The sequence below is a fragment of the Puntigrus tetrazona genome, unplaced genomic scaffold, assembly GCF_018831695.1.
Source record: "Puntigrus tetrazona isolate hp1 unplaced genomic scaffold, ASM1883169v1 S000001140, whole genome shotgun sequence".
In the NCBI taxonomy this organism is placed as follows: domain Eukaryota; kingdom Metazoa; phylum Chordata; class Actinopteri; order Cypriniformes; family Cyprinidae; genus Puntigrus; species Puntigrus tetrazona.
This window is the reverse complement of record NW_025048726.1, coordinates 745,397-761,109: the sequence shown is the minus strand read 5'-3', so window position 1 is coordinate 761,109 and position 15,713 is coordinate 745,397. Positions and strand designations below refer to the sequence as shown.

Here is a 15,713-nt window from a genome sequence, read left to right as displayed (position 1 = left end):
GGTCCAATTATTAGCACCTCCATTTTTTTCATAATTTAGCATTAAGAAGTTACTCATCATCCGTTTTTTATATCTACTATGCATTCTGTTAGATTCTCAATTTTTCAGCATAGTAGTGAAAGCTAACACCATTTCTCCTGATAATATCTTCCAGAAGTAACATGCATAGGTTGAAAAGTAACAGCCCTAGCACTGAGCCTTTGTGGTACTCCATATTGCACTTGTGAGCGACATGATACCTCCTCATTTACTGCTACAAACTGATAGCAGTCAGATACATATGATTTGAACCATGCTAAGGCGCTTCCTCTAATGCCAACATAGTTTTTTCTTTATTAACTTCTAAGGGCGCATTTTAATGCTTTTATGATAGCTTGCATTACACCCATCTATAAGATGTTAATAAGAAATCATAATGCTTTGAATTGATGGCTGTTAAAAATCACAATTTTGTTTTTAAGCTTAACTCAGACAAAAAGCTAGAATATCCGCTTTGTCGAAGAACCGCAACAATATCAGGCTGATAACAATTATCCTGATTTGAGAGCTTTTTTTGAAAAAGATGTAGCCATCCAATCAACTGATGTGCCTGTAGATTCATTGAAGGTATGTGGTGCTAGTAGACAATCTCAGGAGTTAATGGAATTGAAAGTCTTTCTCCAAACTCTTCTGTTGTCCAGGTACAAAGAATTGCAAAAATATTATGACCTAAAGATATAGAAAGATTATCTCTAAATTTAACTTCAGCACGCACACATTTTTCAGAATTTAGAAGTGCATTGATTAGCAAAATGAGTCTCTATGACATGTTGTTACGAGAAGTCAGACAGCTGATGTTAAAAATTCTAACTGAACCTGAATTTAACAGTTTCGAGTTACTTATGCTGTTACTTATGAACTACAACATGCCAGTAAAGGTAATTTGAGAGAAGGTGTTTTGAAAATTCTAAGGAACATCGTTGGACCAAAAATGGATTGGTCAAAGGTCACTAGTTATATAAAGTTGTAAAAGTTGTAGAAGAAAGATAAAACTTTAAGTGTGTACACTGAAAGGTTTTGTCAGTCAGCTGCAGCATATAGTGGAATAGCTGACACTCCAGAGAAGGTATTGGATTATAAAGGACCACTCATTCGCACATGGTTTAATGGCCTTTTAGCGGAGTACAGAAAAGTAATTTCTAGATCTAACTTGGTCTAACAGAACTCTCAGACACATTAGCTACTTGGGAAAGAGATGCTGATTTTAAAGCCAAAGTAAGGATTGCTTTTTTCCGGGGGAGTGAATAGTGCTAAATATTTTCATGGTTGGTAGGTAAGATACTCGTCGGAACAACATTATTACTCTTGTAATTTATTTGTATGTCTAATACGCTGTATGTCTAAAAAGTATGTCTTTAAGTTTCTCCACTTGGAATGTAAACGGTCTGAATGAACCTGTTAAAAGAGCGAAAATAATGTCTCATTTAAAATCGCAGTCTTCAGATATTATGTTTCTTCAAGAGACTCATTTGAAACGTACTTACCATGTTAGACTGCAATGTAAATGTAAATGTAAATATATACACAAATAGATTACTTCATTCTGGATGGTAAACTTTTATCCCAGGTCTGTGCAGCTAAATACCATAATATCATTATTTCTGACCACAGCCCAGTGAGTTTCTCTATTAAAATAGATAATTTGGAGAAACCACATAGAACCTGGAGGCTTAATCCTCAGTTACTACAAATAAAGCTTTTATTAATCATTTAAAACAACAAGTGTACATGAGAGCTAGTGTTATTTCAAATCAAGCATTTCAGAGGAAAAGTAGTAGGGCTGAATTGGATGTGTTGGAAACTCAAATTTGCAAATTCAATATGGAAAATGCTAAACATTTATATTGAAAAATCAAAAAAAAAATCTGTGCACTTAAATATAAGTTAAACAAAATTCTTTGCGCTAAAGTTTCAAAATCATTTCAATATGTAAAACAAAAGTATTTCGAATTCGGTGATAAGCCTCACAAACGTTTAGCTCAACAACTCTGCAAAATAGCATCTGAACGATCAATAAATAAAATTAAGTCAGACCCAGAAGGACTTCTTACTTCCCCCATGGACATATATAATAGGTTTCAGTTGTTTTATGAACAGCTGTATTCATCGAAAGGACTTATAGATCATATAGCCATGGCTCAGTTTTTAGATCAACAGAACCTTTCAACATTAGATCTATAACAAATTGAAAAATTGGGTACAGAAATTACTCTTGAGGAAGTATCAGATACGATAAGCTCTCTAAAAAATAGTAAAACTTCAGGACCAGATTTATTCTGCAATGAGTTTTATAAAGCCTGTAATAAATTACTGTCACCCTATTTAACTAGGGTTTATAGACAAGCATTTATAGATCAGATTTTGCCGCCCTCTCTAAATGAGGCTATTATTACTGTAATCCCAAAGAAAGGAAGGGACCCAGCTAGTGGAGCTGGGTTCCTATAGGCCAATCTCACTTTTAAATTCGGATCAAAAAATCCTGACAAAAATTCTGGCACAAAGGCTGAGCATAGTTATTAGTAATCTGGTCCACCCAGATCAAAATGGCTTTATACCAAACGTAGCTCTTTTTCCAATTTTAGACGTCTCTTTAACATTATCTACTCTTGTAGAAGCTTGCAACATGACCTAGCCATTCTGTCATTAGACGCCGCGAAAGCGTTTGATCAGATTAAGTGGCCTTATCTATTTGCTATGTTCGAATAAAGTTATCTCCAAGATAAAATTTCTATTAAATTAAATTAAATTGCTTTACTTCAGTCCGTGTGCAAGAATTTTCCCAAATCAAAACTATGTCTCCATATTTTCATTTGCATAGAGGTACAAGACAGGGATGTCCACTGTCACCGATGTTATACCATATTCTATTAAAGCATTACTTTTAACACCTAAAAGTGTTACAGTTTAAAACAGTATCATTCATATGGCATTATTAACTCAGACGCATATAATTTAAAAAATGAACAGATGAAATAAACTAAAATAAAGCATCACTAGCTTCACACATTACTAACCAGACTTTTTTTTTTTGTCAGACATCTGCAGAAATGCTTATGGCGAATTAAGTTTTGTTATTGTTATTGATATTCTTGTTATTTTTGGGCACTACTATGATAGAGATCAATGTTAGCTTTAGTTGTACTCTTGAACCTGGACTTTTTAACATTAACTTATCTTGTAGATATATGACAGGAATAAAGTCAGATGGTAATGCATGAAGCTGGTGTTGTCTGTGGAGTTGTTTAATCATTCAAGTCAGTTGAAGTCAGATTATTTTCTTGATGTTTTCTTCAGCGTTTCTGTTTATTAACAGCAGCTGTTCATCACTGGCTGAATTCATTCATAAGTGTTCATTCTCTCTGTCAGGTGGACTATATTAGTAACCTCATGTAGGGAATAGTGAATGAGGTTGAGTGTCTGATTTGAAACAGTCTCTGAGTGTCGACTCTGAAGAATGTTAGTTCACAGGACTGCAGAAGGCTACTCTCTTGAAAAAAAAAAACTATCCAGAATGCATAGATTTTTATTTGATTTTACTGCTGTAATGAAAAAAGGCTGTTACTGTCAGAATATGTCCGTTGTTTTAAGTTTTTTTTTTTTTTTACAGTACACTCACAACATTAAAAGTTATGCTACAGCACACTCTAATCACTCACCAATCCTCTATGAGTTATGATGTTTGCTATGAATCATGTTTCATTGGAGGAAGATGATGTTGCACAATAACATTTGAAAATCACCTACAGGGACAGACTAGCACACACGGACCAGTGAAGAGCCCAGAACTGAATGCAACAGGCCTCGAGAGCAAACCCTGGGTGAAGATTTTCCTCATAGGCCTTCCCATCCAATAGTCCATCCCTACCTCACTGGTCCACAGGTGTCAAATGGCTTAAGATCAAGTCAGCAAGAGTTATGGTTCTAAGTAAGAACTAAGTAAATCTAGGCCAAATCTAGGAGCCACCAAAGACTGAGGCCAGCTTGAGGACTACGCCGTCAAATGGCTTTGCTTTGCTGGCCACAGACAGCTGAAGAGATGGTGAGTCCCCTTCCCAAAGTCCTAACCCGTAACAGATGACAGAAAGGGGCTCATTTGCCCGGGCCAAAAAGGAAGATGACAGCCTGAAACACTGTTGGCCTCAAGTGAGAGTCCTGGAGGGCCAGGACGTACGGCCTGGGTCCCATCCTCTCCTGCATTTCATTGTGGAAAATGGCCTGCTTTACTGTTTTGTACAGTGAAGGGGGGAGGAGAAAAAAATTACTAGTAATTCCACGCTGCAAGACGGAGACTGTGCTGGAGCTGGCCTACTCTCACCCGATTGCAGGGCACCTGGGTGCCGCAAACACTATTCAACGAATCAGAGACCCCTTTCACTGGCCTGGCCTGGAGGCAGGAGTCAAGTGCTTTTGCCAAGCCTGTACAACCTGCCAGTGCCTGTCACCGAGAGCTCCTCCCCCCAGTCTGCAAATACCACTGCTCATCATTGAGGTGCCCTTTGAGCGCATTGGGTGCTGCCAAAGTCTGCCCGGGGATACCAACACATCCTGATGGTTGTCGACTACGCCCCCCGGTACCCTGAAGCGGTCCCGCTGCGTAAAGCCATGGCCAAATCCATCGCCCACGAGTTGTTCCTGCTGTTCAGCCGAGTCAGCATCCCCAGGGAGATATTGACCGATCAGGGAACCTCCTTCATGTCCCTGCTAATGGCTGACCACTACCAGCTGCTGGGGGTGAAGCAGCTCCGGAAAAGAGTGTACCACCCACAAACGGACGGTCTCGTTGAACGATTCAACAAGACCCTAAAGCAGATGTCGCGGTGCGTAGCTGCCGAAGATCGGATAGACTGGGACCTCATGATCCTCTATGTGCTGTTCGGCATCCAGGAGGTTTCACAGGCTTCAACGGGATTTACCCTCTTCAAGCTGTTTGGCTATCAACCTCAAGTTTAACTAAACTTATAAAACACATTATATTAACAATCATGCTACTAAAGCAAGGCAAATCTTTTATCATACATTTTTAATAATCTATTCAATGTTTATTTAACATTGTCTTTATTTAAAGAATATGGTAATAAACTACGTATGTCATAATAGCAAAATGAGTCAAGATATGTCATATGTTAAAGATAGTTTCAAACCATTTTTCAGAGTGATCGTCTTTATTTTAAAAACAAGAGAGATTACTGACCACTACATGCCATCATAGTTAATTTATTATCTATTAAATTCCATCCCCCACCCCTTCTTCCAGTCCCATTACTGGGCACCTGTTTGGACATTTGGTCTGGACACCTTTTCATGTACACCACCACCCATCCAAGATGCCAGGTGTTTGGACATCTGTTTATCCACCCCAGTGATTGAAAAGAATTTATGAATTTATGTTTTTGGAATAGTGTGGGGAGGGTTGAAACGATGTATTAACTGTTAAACAGCGGATCAAAGGGAGTTTTTATTAAAGTTTTTTATACAAATACCAAGAAAATAAAACATTAAACATATGTTGGATAGAATCACTGTGTGTTTGAGAAAGATTGGGACATCTAAATCAAAACTATTTACTTTTGCTAAAGCAATAAGGGCCTTATTTAAACAATTTAAAGGCAAAGTCTACAGCGACTGGTGCAGGTGCACTCAGGGTGTGTCCAAATCCACTTTTGCCATTTTAACGACAGGAAAACGGTCTGTGTATTGGCACAATTGATTAATTAATTAGCCAATTTCATCCATCAAGAAGTAGGAATAGGCTGATACACGCAATGACTGTCTATCTTTACATTTATATATATATATATATATATATATATATATATATATTCACAAAAATATTCTTTTACACTGTAATCCTTTAGTTTTTAATATTTGACATGTGCGCTGCTGCTCATCCCTGTGTGTAATAAGCAAAGTCAACACAACCAGTGGTGCATTTTATACTAACCTGCTCTTTAAATAACAACAAAAGCATACTGCACCATTGACTTTAGACTTTATACCAGGTTTGAGTTGGTCTATGGCACAGTCAATTTTTTAGTTCCTAGCAACTATATAAATAGGAACGCCCTGACAACGCGCCTGAACTAAACCTAGCAAACACACTTGTGCTGCACATTGCGCCGGGTGTATGTTAGGGCCCTAAGATATATGACCAAATCTATGTTAATCCGTTTTAAAAGATGTAGTGTGAAAAGCGTCCCGAACAACCGTCAGCGTCGCCCTGGCAACAGACACGGAGCACCTGGGTCCACTCATCACCGGCCGATCGCTCACAGCTGCAAGCCATTCCCCCTTGGCTTTAAAAAGCCACGAGGTAACCCAGAACGGCAAGTATGAACTCCGCAACGACCAATCAGTAACGTCTGTTCTCCTTTGTCTTTTTATTTGCAGACAGCAGCGTGTGAATGATCGGCCACCACCCAACGGCTCTGATCCACTTCACTCTACCCCTGCATGAGAGAACCAGAAACCACTGCCACACCACGCACCTGCCCTTGGAGACCCGTCATCACCCGTATTTCGCCATTACTGTGGTTGATAACAATAAATCCACCCTTTGGGGCATTTGTTTTGAGCTCTCTCTTGCCGTGTGTTTCTTCACCGTGGTGGAGAATGCGGGCAAATTAGTGAAGCAAACACCGATCTCGGTGATCTCGGTGGTCACCTACAAGTTTTGATTTCTTTTTTGTTTTGTTTTTTTATCCCCCCCTCACAGTTCACCAGCGGGCGGAGCGCTCATCCCCCACCGTGGAGGAACTGTTGAAGGCTCTCACAGAAGTCAGTATCCGGCAGCAACAGATCTTCGAGCACCTGGCAAATCGACAGGGCAAGACCAAGCGGGAGCTCGCTGCCCTCCGGACCGCCGCTGCCCAGCATGTTCCACTGCCGGACCCACGCACCCTTTGATGTCAGCCAGTGACGACATCGAGGCTTACGTCCAAATGTTTGAAGCCACGGCAACCACGGAAGGATGGCCCCCAGACGAGTGGGCGCGGATTCTAATACCGCTACTGACGGGAGATACCCAGCGCGCGTATTATTCGCTTCCAAGGGAAGAGGCGGAGAATTATGGCACGCTACGATGGGAAATTCTTTCACACCTGGGGCTTTCTCCCATATCTGCTGCCCAGCAGTTCCACTCCTGGGAATATAACCCCCGCACACCACCACGAGCCCAAGCAGCCGAACTTACCCATCTAGCACACCACTGGTTACTAGAGGGGACTCCATCGGCTGTACAGGTAGCTGAGCGGGTAGTCGTGGATCGCTTTCTCCAAGCCCTGCCCCCGTCTCATCGGCAGGCAGTCCAGATGAGAAACCCCACGACAGTTTCGGAGGTGGTAGAAGCAGTGGAGCTGGCGGATGCTGTCCAACATTGAGAGACTGGAGAGTGAGCGTTGCCGTTTCCCCGGCGGGTGGTCCAGGAGCGACACGCGCTAGAGGGTACCCCAAGAACAGTACACAGGCCAGCGGTCCCCTCTAACATCGACGAGCCTATGCCTACGGAAGACCCGGCAACGCCGGGGGTCATCCACGCTCCTGGATGGCTGGTTGTATCATCTATCACAAACCTCCCCGAGGAGCCCCGAAAACGTTAGTATGGATCAACGGGAAACCGTTCAAGGCCCTCCTCAACTCCGGTAGCAGCATCACGCTAGTACGAGCCGACATCCTGTCCAACCGTCCCGAGTCGAGGTGCTTCATCCCCATTATCTGTGGGCACGGCGACACACAACAAGTACTGGCAAGACGAGTCAACCTAACGGCCGCCTCAGGACCTTGGCCCATAGAGGTTGGCGTGCTGAAAGATCTGCCGGTTCCCGTCCTACTTGGCCAAGACTGGGCGGGGTTCAACCAGCTGCTCGCGGCCACTTCCCAGACGGCCAAACATGGGGGGGGGGGACCGCCGACGAAGGAAGCCAGCGAAAGGACAGACGCAGCCAACGCTCCTGGCCTCTGACAGCGGGAGAGATGGTGAGGCAACCTCCCAAAACCCTAACCTTTTCTATGATGTGTTTCAGCAGGTTACCGGGGGACGCTCATTTGCAAAAGCTCAGAAGGAAGACGATAGTTTGAAGCACTGTTGGCCGCAAGTGTGTTAAATCGAAGACCAGGAAGTGCGGCCTGGGCCCCATCCTCTCCCGCATTTCGTTGTCAAGAACGGCCTGCTGTACTGCGTCGCCCAGCGAAGGGGGGAGGAGAAACTTCTACTAGTAGTACCACGCTCGAAGACTGAGGCCATTCTCGAGCTGGCACACACACACCCAATGACAGGACATCTCGGCGTACAGAACACCTGTGAGCAGATCCGTGATAGGTTCCACTGGTCTGGCCTGGAGGCCAATGTGAAGCTGTTCTGCCAGGCGTGCCCGACCTGCCAACTCACCACGCCACGGACACCTCCCCCCAGTCCGCTTATAACACTGCCCATCATAGGGGTACCCTTTGAGCGCATCAGGATGGATCTGGTGGGGCCGCTGCCAAAGTCCGCTCGGGTTTACGAACACATTCTAGTCATAGTTGACTACGCCACCCGTAAATGTCACCTGGCACTCTCTGAAGCCAAGTACCTGGGTTTCCAAGTCGGAAGGGGCCTTCTCTCGAGAAAAATTATGCTGCAGTGGAAAAGGAGGCCTTGGTGGGCAAGTGGGCAGTCCTGGAGCTGCGATACTACCTTCTCGGCCGCAAGTTCACGCTGGTCACCGACCACGCTCCACTACAGTGAATGGCCCGGGCCAAAGAAACCAACCCCAGGGTAACTCGCTGGTTTCTGGCACTCCAGGACTTCCACTTCGTTGTGCGTCACCGAGCTGGAGCGGCGAACGCCAATGCTGACGGCCTCTCGGATCTGGGCAGCTTTCGCAGGTCTGTCAGGGATCACTCCCCACCCACCCCCTGTTTCTCCCCTACTGTCTCATATCATTACAGGACCAGGACGACACTTAGGGGGGGGAGTGTGACGAGCGTCCCGAACAACCATCAGCGTCGCCCTGGCAACAGACACGGAGCACCTGGATCCACTCATCACCGGCCGATCGCTCACAGCTGCAAGCCATTCCCCCTTGGCTTTAAAAAGCCACAAGGTGCCCCAGAAGGGCGAGTATGAACTCCGCAACGACCAAGCAGTAACGTCTGTTCTCCTTTGTCTTTTTATTCGCAGACAGCAGCGTGTGCATGATCGGCCACCACACCACGGCTCTGATCCATTTTACTCTACCCCTGCACATGAGAACCAGAAACCACTACCACACCATGCACCTGCCCTCGGAAACCCGTCATCACCCGTATTTCGCCAATACTGTGGTTGATAACAATAAATCCACCCTCCGGGCCATTTGTTTTGAGCTCTCTCTTGCCGTGTGTTTCTTCACCCGTGTCACAGTAGGTTAGAGTTTGTTACAGATACAGAAGTTAAATAAACTGAAAAATGTAAAACATTTGCATAATACATTTTTGTGCAGTGTTTCTTGGTCGCCAGCTATTAAAAATGGATGTATGCAGATTTGTTTGTGGGTGTGTCATAGAAAGGAGTACAGTGTGTACCATCATTAAGCCTATATGAAGTGCACCCACAAACCAGATATTAATACTTTAAATGACTGACCAAAAAATTTTACCCATGAAAAAAACAGCTTTTTAAAATAATAAATAATGTTTATAAAAAAAAATACAAATTTATAAAGTTAACTGTGATGGGTGCGTTTGGGTTGATACTAAATAAAATGCATAAATATAATGTAAATATTAATATGAATAATAAAGGGTACTAAATATAATGTAGAAACTTCTTTTTGTTATACAAATAATTGTGAATTAAATTGAGAGAAAGAGAGAGAAAATGCAATGAAAATGTTATTTTTTAAAAATATAGCAGATTATTACGATTTTTATTTAAAACCATGAAAATAATTTTTTTATACAGTCATGCTGTTATATTGCGGGTACACACTAGCATATTGCGATATGTTCTCGTGATCTGTTAACATTTTTTATTTATTATGATGTTGATCATCTTTCTCATTTAGTAAAATCACCTATAAAGATTGAGATTAACCAAAAATGCAAGCGAGCCTTAGAGCACAACCCACGGATGTGCAAACCCCCGCCCCGGATGTGGGAACCAACCATTAAAGCTTCTCCTGTCTCTCGAGCTTCATTTATGTCCTGTCACATGTACAAACACTTGTACAAACAACATATTTCTGTCCCCGGAATTCCACATGTCCAGATTCCAACATCTGGACATCATTATCGGGTGGTCACAATAGGGGGGCGGGGAGCTACGTGGGTGGGCCTTGTGGGGGAGGGCAAAGGTCAAATCCATACATCAAATTGGCACTAGCAGATATCAACTAGTCTACAGTATTTATCCTTTTTTCCTACCTTTCTGGGAACTGCAAAAACTTGTTGTTGAAAACATTCCCAGAACATAACCAATTTCTAGATAGGACTTTTTTGGGTTAAAAGGTCAACTCTCTAACCATTAAGCCACCATTACGAAAAAGAAAATTATTATTAAGTGTACTATTAGTATACTTTTTTTAAAGACAAAATAGGAAAGTATACTTTCAGTCTACATTTTATGTACTTCTCAGAAATATACTTACAATTACTTTTAGGTATACTTGACATATATGGAAAAAGTATATTTAAGCTATATTTGTGCTCCTAGAATCCATGTTTTCGTTGTTATATGGCAGAGGGCACTGGTACACATCTTCTGTACTGAATTTCCAAAAACACACACACTGTTAAAAATTATTCACTACATTTACTTTGTTTCTAAATTGTTTCTAAATATTACAAACAATATTATTAATTAATTCAACACATTAAAATTAATTATTATTAAGTAAATGAAATGCTTTCAATGTACCATAAAAAATTTGTTAAATAGCATGTAAAAAATTAAGCATATATAAAAAAATAAACCACGCTATTAATATGAATGAGGGGTCTGAGGCGTGTGGGTCCATTCGCAGGCTTTTATTCAATGAAGGCATGATCAAAGCAGGAAGATGTCAAAAAGGTATATCAGAGGCCAAAATCCCAAAAACAAGCAGGCAGGAAACAATAAAAAAACCAAAGAAAGGCAGGGTCAAATGCAGAGAAATTCAACAGAGAAAAAACAAAGCAAGAACAAACCAGGCTTACTACAATGCTATATGCCAGTGAAAGGCCTGCTTCAGAATTTATAGTCAAACAGGAAGTAGCAGCAGAGGAAGCGATCACAGTAAGAGCTCCCTCTTCTGGCTTAGCGTAACAGCACATGACATAAACTCACAAATTCACATTTTTGTTGTTTAGATTGTTTATCATGATTCCCTGAACTCATTTAGAGATGAATCTTTGAGTTTATGTTTGATTCTACATCAGAAGAGCTGGAGTTTTCAGTATAATCTTTTTTTTTTTTTTTTTTTTTTTATAATTTTTCAACTAAACAAAAAATGTAAGGGGAGGGTCTTCTTTTAGACACAGAGACATCAGGAGTCAGTGTATGAATCTCAACAATGGTGACAAACAGCAATGCCGCAATGGATCACGGAAGTCATGAATGAGTTTTGATAGGATGATTCGATTTTTTTATTTATTTTTAGTCTTTTGGGGCTGTTAAAAAACATACTATTATGATTACATTTCGGACTCTGATCAAATTATGTTAATGTTAAAACACAAACAACATGTGATCACTGATTCAGATCCCAACTAAACCAAATACTGACCACCATAATGGTAATTAAAAAAATGTCCTTCATTGTTTGTACTCAAAGTTTACTGCTGTTATACTTAAAGTATACTTAAAAGCAATCTCGTATATACTTACATGGGCCAATTCAGTCCACTTTTAGTCTTACTCCAGTATACTTATTAAAAAAAAACTTGAAGTATACAACTTTTTAGTAAGGGCAGAGAGGACAGGTTTGGTGAGAGAGGCACATCAGCCAATGAGGGTTCTAGACACCAGGACACTAAAGCAACACTTAACATGCTAGAAATACCAACAGCAAACAGAGGTTGGTAAATACTTATGTCTAAAGCAGTTTAGATATCTAATAGGCTTTTTACTTTTTATGGAATGAAAATATTCAGTTATTTGGTCAATGAACACATTTATCCTAACTTATCAGCACTGAAAGTATACATTTAGGAGTCTGAATAGATCTAATGAGGTCTGGAGTAATCTCATGGGGTCTTTAAGGAGTCTTATATGGTCCAATCAAGTTTTCAGGATCTCATGTGTTTATCAAGACAAACTCTTCGGATCATGCATTTCTTGGGAACTGAGCTTTGGACCCCTGGTTACAGAAACATCTAATGCACATTGAGATTTAACACTGGAAATACAATAGAAGTGAAGTAATTTTAAAATGCATTCAAAACATGCATTTAACCAGTTGTGTGCAAATGTGTATGGGTAGTGTACCTGCTGTCGTAAGGCAGTTTTTTTCATCGCTGTTATCTTGACAGTTATCCTGTCCATTGCATAGAAAGCTGCGATCCACACACCGTCCATTGTCACAGTGAAACCGTGCAGATGAACACACCAGAGGATTAGCAGCTGTAGAGCGGGAAGAGAGATTCACAGTATTTTTATTTTTATTGTTTCAATCAAATATGACAGATAAAAAGTGGCAAAGCCTGATTTTACCAAGTGCGACATGTTCCTGGATCAACATCCTTTTTGAGCCTGGAACAACATTGTGATTGACCAATCAAATATAAAGAATTCATGGGTGTCGGAATATTTGCCATTCTCTGTAATCTGGTGCCTTTTAATAAACCAAATAATTTAATTAAATGAAAAGTCAAGTGACATGCACTAGAGTAGAGCTATTTACACCTAGCCCTTTTGTGCAGATTTTTACTTTTATATTAAGTTCTATTTATTGATATTTCTTTCTTAGATGGCACGCAATCGGAAAAAGCAGGAGTTTTTGACATCGGATTAAGCCACCTAAGCCACCGACCACAACCGTTATGGTGGACGACATGACGGACACTGTTTGCACTGTTGACGCACCAATTTTCATCTGTTTGGAGTGCCTGAAGGTGCCGAAAAGGATGATCTGGTGGGCTTTTTTAAAAGACTGCTCTCATCTCTGGCGGGCAAAGAGACTGAAGTGGAACGAGCGCATCGCGTGTACACAAGGCTCTCCTCAGACTGCGCTAAATCGTGGTTTTCCTCATTAAATTGTTGCGGTACGCGGACAGGGAGGTCAATCTGCAAGCCACCAGACTCAAAGCCCCATTGAAAACACCTGATGGAGCAGTGCTGTCTTTCTTTCCAGATTTCTCTCCAATCACCGCAAAAAGAAGAGGTATAAATTTGGTTCTTTTTTCAACAAGGCTATGTAAGGAAAACTCAAACAAACTAAATGCAAAACAACTGTGTATTGCTGAATTGCTGCCAATGTAAAAGTAAAAGTAAAATGCTCACTGTTCCTTTTTAAACTAAACTGATTGTAACTGTCTAACATGCTTTACCCTGTAAGTCTTCTAAATCACTGGCCTGGGTTGATGAGCTTTTCAAATCTCAATTTTTAATTTGTCTTAAAACTTCATACTGTCAGGAACTGACCATTGTGCAAAGCTTTCTGCAAAAACATTTTCTACGATATAGATGCTGAAACCATCAAGTGATCATGATTACAAGTGAATCAAATGTAATATTTTTTGAATTGGCTTAAAAAATAAAATTATGAGACATGAGTATACAGTTTGTTATTGACTTTATTTTCAGATTGAAAAGTAAATTGTGGTAGACTAAATTTTACTTTCCTCTGAACAAAGAGTCCAATTCTTTTACCTCGAATTGAGTAAAATAGTACAAGATTTATCACTCATCTTTGGATACTAAAAATTGAAATTGTATTGGGTGCAGATACATATTCTATAATGTTGCATATCTTAGATAAATCTGGACCATACCCAAAACGTTTTTGTTCTGACAAACTTTTGCAATCCGTAATCTCATCCTCATAGGTTTATAAAATCCTTCTGCTAAATCTCTCTTTTCTTCTAATCAGAAATCCTAATTGTGAATTGACTGTATTATCTTTTCTTTATCTCCAGCTGTTCTTGATGCCGATATATCTTCAGATTTGTGCAGATTATATTTGATCCCTCTGCCTTCTCGTGCCACTAGATGGCGATTTAGCCCTAAATTGTTACAGGATGAAAACTTTTGCAGTCAATTCAGAAGTAAATTTGCTGAGTTTGACTCACAGACACTTTGGAATATTCTGTCAATCTGTCTATGCTAATAGATTTTAAAATGTAACTGATCACTGTGATCAAAGCTGAAGTTTTAGCATGTTTACTCTAGTCTTCAGTGTCACATGATCCTTCAGAAATAATTCTGTATCAATATTTAAAACAGTTTAGTACATTTCTTGAGGATTCTTTGATGAATAGAATGATCCAAGATCAGCAATAATCTGAAAAAAAAACCTTTTGTAACGTTACAGCCTACATTCTAAAGTTTTAAAGTTAGAAATGCATTTAAATGGAAAACCATTATGTAAATAATAACATTTTTCAAATAAATGCAGGCTTCAAGAACAGAAGAGACTTACTAACGAGACTTACTCTTAATGAGATCTTACTAAAACATTAACAATCTTACCCTGCTGAAAAAAAGAGCTAAAACCAGGCTAGACTGTTAGTTGCTGGTAGTTGTCTGTTAGTTGTCTTAGCTGGGAGATGACCAGCTAAAACCAGCATGAGAAACCTAGCTTGGAAATGTTGACAAAATTCCTCTAAATCCAGCCTGTTGACCACCTTAAACCAGGCTGGGAGAGCAGCTAAAATTTGTCAATTTGTTACATGCTAGCCAGTTTCTAGTCCAGGGGAACTAGGCTCAGCAAATAACTAGAATGGGAGAGGGAAGGCACCAAGACCTCTTGTCTGTAGTCCAAATAGCACCAGAGTAAACAATGAGTTTAAGCTCTTTTTTTTTATTATTCAAAGCATAAGGAACAAAGTAAAAGGAGTATAAACTTCAGGAGGAGGCCAAAGGCCAACATAACAAACAAAAATAATCTAAATAAGAATTAAAGCTAACTTACCTATACCTTAACCAAAAGAAAAAAGAAAAGAATGACAAATTAACTACCCTAACTCCTTAACTAACCCCAAAACCAGGAGAAAAAGTAATTAAAATAAAAAGGCACCCCCTCCCTACAAACTCCTTACAAAATAAAGAAAACTTAAATATAAAGTTTTACAAGTCTCCCACTTTAGCCACAATAATCAAGGTTTAAATGGCAAACACTTTGGCACCAGAGACAAGAGGCCTAGGTCCTCAGCAGCAATCAGCAACCATCTCCCCCTCTCCGCTTGCTCTGTGAAAATGCTGGCTTTATATGCTGGTTTTCTTCCGAGTGCAGCCAATCAGTGGAGTAGTGTTGCCCAGGTAGTAAAACAGCAACAGGTGAAGACAATCAAGTCATAGACAGCAGCAGACTTGGAAAGAAAAACAAAAACAGCAAAGCAAAAAAAAAAAAAACAATGCAATACATCAAGATGTAACACCTCCACCATTAAAAAAGATTTTTACAACCAAAAGATGGTAAAAATCACCTACTGTACTCAAAAACTCCAGTAATAAATAAACCCACTTATGTCTCAACACTTGCAGTCCTAGACAGAGCATCTGCCACCAGATTTTCTTTACC

The 15,713-nt window shown here is 40.4% G+C and overlaps 1 protein-coding gene across 1 annotated transcript in view; it reads right to left on the bottom strand.

Annotated features, from left to right (window-relative positions):
• ldlrad3 (low density lipoprotein receptor class A domain containing 3) overlaps nt 1-15,713 on the bottom strand; it is a 41,035-nt gene that overhangs the window by 7,741 nt on the left and 17,581 nt on the right. The window contains exon 4 of the mRNA XM_043234518.1: nt 12,461-12,595. Coding sequence (XP_043090453.1) covers nt 12,461-12,595 — 135 coding nt within the window. The remainder of the gene's footprint in view (nt 1-12,460; nt 12,596-15,713) is intronic.